Source organism: Salmo salar, chromosome 21 (assembly GCF_965601325.2).
Source record: "Salmo salar chromosome 21, fSalSal1, whole genome shotgun sequence".
Classification (NCBI taxonomy): Eukaryota; Metazoa; Chordata; class Actinopteri; order Salmoniformes; family Salmonidae; genus Salmo; species Salmo salar.
This window is the reverse complement of record NC_138311.1, coordinates 45,001,852-45,007,664: the sequence shown is the minus strand read 5'-3', so window position 1 is coordinate 45,007,664 and position 5,813 is coordinate 45,001,852. Positions and strand designations below refer to the sequence as shown.

The following is a 5,813-nucleotide window of genomic DNA, read 5'->3' as shown; positions in this document are numbered from 1 at the left end:
CCGCATGTCTTCCGGCCCAGCCAGAGTGGTCCGTCTGCCAGGGTCAGCCCGAGTGGCCCGTCTGCCCGGCGCAGCTATCAGCGCTACCGGAGTGGGCAGCGCCGAAGGTGGAGCGAGGTCCACGTCCTGCACCTGAGCCACCTCCAGGATAGGTGGGTTGGGGTGGGTGTGTTGAGTTGCCTTTGATTGGGAGTCCTATATAGATGGGTGTGTTTTTCTTTGGGATTGTGGGTAGTTGTCCTTGCACTGCGTTGTATGTGCCTGCAAGACTGTTGCTGTCGTCTTTATTGTTTTTGTCCAGTGGATACTTTACTCCTTTTTTTTAAAATTAAAAAACATGAGTATCCACATACCTGCTGCGCCTTGGTCCATTCTTGACGACGGTTGTTACACTGGGACACGTTTTAATACGTCCGCCATGGTTCTTTGTAGCCTAGTTATGCTAATATATTTGCAGGAAATTCTTTGACTTAATAAACAAAATATCTTTGACTAGTAAACAGGGAAACAACAAGTCCCAGACAGTTCATAACATAACTAGTTAAATAAAGGTTAAATAAATCAATAATATCATACCAGAGGGGGCGTCGTTTACTAGGCTACCTAAATTATTGGGATCATCTGGTTACCACAAGTCTTTGGAATGCATGGAGCTCATTGACAAAACAGACAATGGAATGCCTTTTCACATGAAGGTCCGAAGTGGGTCTGTGTAAATCATGTGATTATATTGGAGACAGGTTTATAAAGCAGTGAATGTCATCTATTCATTTACTCTTGTAGCATTTCTAAGTAGAAGCCATATCAGCCAGCGAAACGAATTGTTCTCACTTTATGATAGAACATTAAGATTTGTGGGGCTCTAGACCATAATTATTAAGATTTTCTTGTGATCATAACAAAACTACTTATTTTGCTCAAATAGAGATATAATTAAAATGTGTTTTCTTTTCGAAAAGATTGGCCCGGCTGAGAATAGAACATTCAAACAATGACCTCTAGTGACCATAGTTGGAACAGCACCTTAGTCAGCAGAGTGCAGGTAGCAGCTATTTAAATGTCATGTAATCTGGTGTGAAAAATTCTGTTTTGGCAACAATAAATGATCATGACCAGATTGTGTAGCTAAGAGACCGCCATTGGAGTTTAGGACTTAGTAACAACCACACACAGACATTCTGGAAAGTCATCTATAGAAGCTTGTATCCATGAAGGAAAACTAGATACTGAAAGTGCTATGCTAGGGACCAGTCCTTTTAGCCATACTCTCCACACACACACACGTATCTGGTATCACTCATACCACTGGGCTGTGTTCGTGTGCTAGTAAAGTAAACAAAACTGGATCGAGAGTGACAAATATAACAAATGAGATACCAATCATTGGAAAGTTTTAATACAAATGTAATCACTAATTCTATAATTTTTCATGTTCACCATGAATACATTTTATTTTATTTCACCTTTTATTTAACCAGGAAGGCCAGTTGAGAACAAGTTCTCATTTACAACTGCGACCTGGCCAAGATAAAGCAAAGCAGTGTGACAAAATCAAACAACACAGAGTTACACATAAACAAACGTACAGTCAATAACACAATCACAGTCCAATCTCAGTCATCGATCAGTAGCTTGTCCTCTGGCTTGCAGGCCAGCAGGAAGAAATACCTTACTCCAACCACAAGCTCAGTCTCTGGTGAGGTCACCCCCATCACAGCCAACAGCCTGGAAAGGAGAGAGAGAGAGAACGAGAGAGGGGGAGAGATGGATGTGAGATGTAACATGAAATGTTACCTTTACGTTGTTGACCAGGATCAACTAGGGATTGTGTCAGGGACCAACCTGTGGGTGATGTCAGTTGACAGTCTGCTGGCTTCCTCCGGGTCTTTCTTTAGTAGAGCCTGGTAGCTGGAAAAGGACTCTATCATACCCATGTAGTTGGACAGAGTCATGGACTTCTTCACCCACATACACTCCTGCCTAACAACACAGCATTAGCATTACCTTAGAGTATACCCAACCCATCTTGTATGTACATCAAATCAAACACTTCTTGTAAGTACATAGGTAATAGCAATGAGGGTAGTGGATGTATCTGAGCTCAGGCCTCACCACTCTTTCTCTGTGTAAGGGATGGAACCGTAGGACTGTTTGTAAAGAGCAACAGAGCAAGGGCCCAGGCAGGGATTACGATGTGGCAGGAGTGCAGCATAAAACTGATGAGATAAAATTTAAAAAAGACAAATGTTAAAAAAACAAACATGTATGTGATCGACATTATGTGTTTGGATAATACACTTGTATTCTATTTTATAAAGTTTCCAGACCTCTTTGCAGACTGTGTTGAGTGTGTGGGAGCAGTCTCCATAGTCAAGCTCCATATCCATGGTGTAGTTGAGTAGAGCCAGGCAACCTTTAGCCTTCAGGATCCTGTGGGCTTCCTGGAGGAACCGCGGCCGGTCAAACCAGTGGAAGGCAGACATGGCCGTCACCAGGTCCACTGAGCTGTCTGCAAACGGCAGCTCCTCAGCCTGGCACTGTCTAAACAGAGACACAGAGACATGAGACATACTAACACAGGGATACATACATACAAACATAGGTCATGTTGTAATTTAAAGATATCCGACAGAATGGTACCAGATCAGTTAGTGCTGTTTTGCCAAGTCCTAAGATTATTGTCACAATAGGAGTTGACAAAAAAGCACTAACAAATCTGGAACCAGACTAGAATTTACACACAATGTTGTGTTTTGGTTTGGTTCCTTGGATATGGCTCCCTTCGTTCAGTCCTAACTGGGAACATCTACTGTACATGTAGATGTGTTCCATAACAGTATTAGTAGCTGTAGCTTCTTTGTTTGCTCACTAGAGGGAGAAATGCATGAGTTTGAGCAGACAAGGGTCCCATTGTCTGTCTTGGCACTTGCCCTAATTTCACCGTGTCCCCCTCAACAAAGGACTTTAACCCTATCGTTCCTTCTCCCATCACACTGGTTTAGTTAAGCAATAAGGCACGAGGGGGTGTGGTATATGCCCAAAATACCACGGCTAAGGACTGTTCTTATGTACGACACAGCGCAGAGTGCCTGGATACAGCCCTTAGCTGTGGTATGTTGGCCATATTCCACAAACCCCTGAGGTGGCTTATTGCTATTATAAACTGGTTACCAACGCAATTAGAGCCGTGTTTTGTCATACCCGTGGTGTACGGTCTGATATACCATGGCTGTCAGCCAATCAGCATTCATGGCTTGAACCACCAGGACTCTTCTTAGGTTTCAGAGAAATGCCCCAGAAATAAATAAATCTGTACGTAAAATCTACCCTCTACAGTAGGCCTACTTATACCAAAACTCATTCTGTGACGATAATGTGTTTGAATCAGAGGGTTTGAATCAGTGTCAGTGTCACTACAACGAAATACAACCCTATCCTCTTCCTGAAGACCTCCACCTCTCTGGGGCTGGCTCTGACCTGTAGGAGATGTTAGGGGCGGTGGTGTGCTCCTGGGCCACCTCCAGCTGGGCAGGGCTGATGTCAGTCCCCACCACTGAGGAGAAGTGAGGGGCCAGGAGCACGGTCCCTTGACCCGACCCACAGCCTACGTCTACTGCCAGGTCACAGGGCTGCACGCCCCTCTGTCAGGACAAGACACATGATCATCACACATAGGTATGAGACATCATTAGTATATGTGAATATTTTTTAAGGCAGGAGAATGTCAATTGACCAGTTTATTAGTAAAACATTGAAAGCAGGAATAAAACATGCAGCAATATAATTCTGTAATTTAGTTCTGCCATACTATTTATAATTGAAAATATTTTACATCCACAGACAGTAACTATATGATTTGAACTCATACATATTGCATGATGTATGATGTTAAAATAAGAACAAACAGTCTTTGTATTCTGTGAAACGTATGTCACTCCTACCTTTTTCTTTAGGAAGGACATGACTTCTTCAATGAGCTGAGCTGAGGGAGAGACCCTGTACTTCCAGTAGGAGGTAGCATGCTCCTTACCTTCAAACAGACGATGGGCCATGCCACTGAGCTGTACTACAGCAGAAAACAACACGAATAGAAATGTTCTCTTCTACTCAGAAAGATTCCTGCTACTTATGGCTTTAACTTAAACTCAGGCAAGCTCTCTTTCCAGCCTGGTCTCATAGAGTAGACGTAACACAGTAAAAGTAAATCGGAGACACTCAAATGATAGTTGATATGTAACGTTTGGTATGGTTACATCAGCCAAGGTTACTTAAGGCAAACCCTCTTAGCTATCCTTTTAACCTAACTCCTAACATTAACCCCTAGCCTAGCCAACATTAGCAACAACAAATTGTAATTCGTAACATATCATACGAATTGTAATTTGTAACATATCATATGAAATTGATGATGGACATCCACAAATTAATACAGACCATACGAAACATAACATATCATACTAAATCGGCAGCACCCCACACCTCTCTGATTCAGAGGGGTTGGGTTAAATGCGGAAGACACATTTCAGTTGAATGCATTCAGTTGTACAACTGACTAGCTATCCCCCTTTCCCCTAAATGGAGAGTCTCAGATTTACGTACAGAGTAATACGAAATGCTCTGAAATCAGGTTGCTCCTTCTCACTGGGGTGTGGTCGCTACATAAACAAACTTGATCACACACACACAAACATACAGATAGATGCACACTCACCGCCGGAGATTCCCCTACTTCACAGGCCCAGTTCTAGGGAAAACAATACGTGTTAGGCTAGGCATGTATGAGAGAGGCCCCGGGATAGAGAAAGGAAGGGGCGTTGCAGTGGCTTCATGGGAATGTGGGTTGTTTGGTAATGAGGCCTTTTAAGAAGGGGGCCAGGGTTACATGGGTTCACAGAAAGCTGTGTGGGGTGTCAGAACTAATAAGAAGTCCTGTGGAGATGTAATGGGGGAGGGATCGGAATCTTGTTAGCCAATGAGGTGGCTTTTTAGTGATGATTGGAGGTGGGAAAAGACAAAAAAGCCAGTCTTCCTGCTTATTCAGATATTGTACAATCAGATCTCTCTCTAAATTTCAAGTTGAAGTTCTTCTCTCAGCAATGTTACGTTACCCTGTTGATATATTATGATACATTTGATTTACCCCATACGCCCCATATTGAAAAGAAAGTAACAGAAAATCCGGACAAGTTTTTGAAGTTTGATAATATACAGAAGTTTCAAATGTGTCTATGCATTCATGTTTTATTGCGCCGGAGAAGATGGCAGATGTTTTACGTGCCACCAGCCGATTGTGTTTTTTTGTTCGGTTATTTGCGTTGTTTGTAACTAATTTTTGACTTATTTTGTACATAATGTTGCCGCTACCGTCTCTTATGACCAAAAATAACTCATAGACGTCAGGACTGCGATTACTCACCACGGACTAGCAGAATCCTCTTTTTCATTTCACGACTCTGGCGAGCCCCGACGCGAAGGATACGCTACTTCCTTGGGAACAGGCCCCGATCTCCGCGATCTGCTTGAAGAGGAGGCGCAGAAAGAGTGGTCCAGCTGCCTTCTGAGAATTCGCAGGCGATCGAATAAATACCCACTTCCCTCCATTTTGCTTGCAAACGTGCAATATTTGGACAATAAAATTGCTGAGTTACGCGGAAGATTAAACTACCAGCGGGACATTAAACACTGTAACATCTTATGCTTCACAGAGTCGTGGCTGAACGACGACAACATCAACATACAGCTGGCTGGTTATACGATGTACCGGCAGGATAGAACAGCGGCGTCTGGTAAGACAAGGGGCGGCGGTCTATGTA

General features: G+C 43.1%; 1 protein-coding gene across 2 annotated transcripts; it reads right to left on the bottom strand.

Moving 5' to 3' along the window:
- Positions 1-1,374: 1,374 nt before the first annotated feature.
- Positions 1,375-4,838, bottom strand: zgc:162780 (YHR209W). 2 transcript variants are annotated; one of them, XM_014165444.3, is made up of 7 exons: positions 4,712-4,838; positions 3,942-4,061; positions 3,478-3,641; positions 2,328-2,541; positions 2,113-2,216; positions 1,843-1,980; positions 1,375-1,725 (listed from the first exon to the last, which is right to left on the bottom strand). In XM_014165444.3, exons 2-7 carry the CDS (start codon positions 4,050-4,052, stop codon positions 1,614-1,616), a joined length of 843 nt encoding a protein of 280 aa, XP_014020919.1. In that variant the 5' UTR covers positions 4,053-4,061; positions 4,712-4,838; the 3' UTR covers positions 1,375-1,613.
- Between the last annotated feature and the right edge of the window lie 975 nt (positions 4,839-5,813).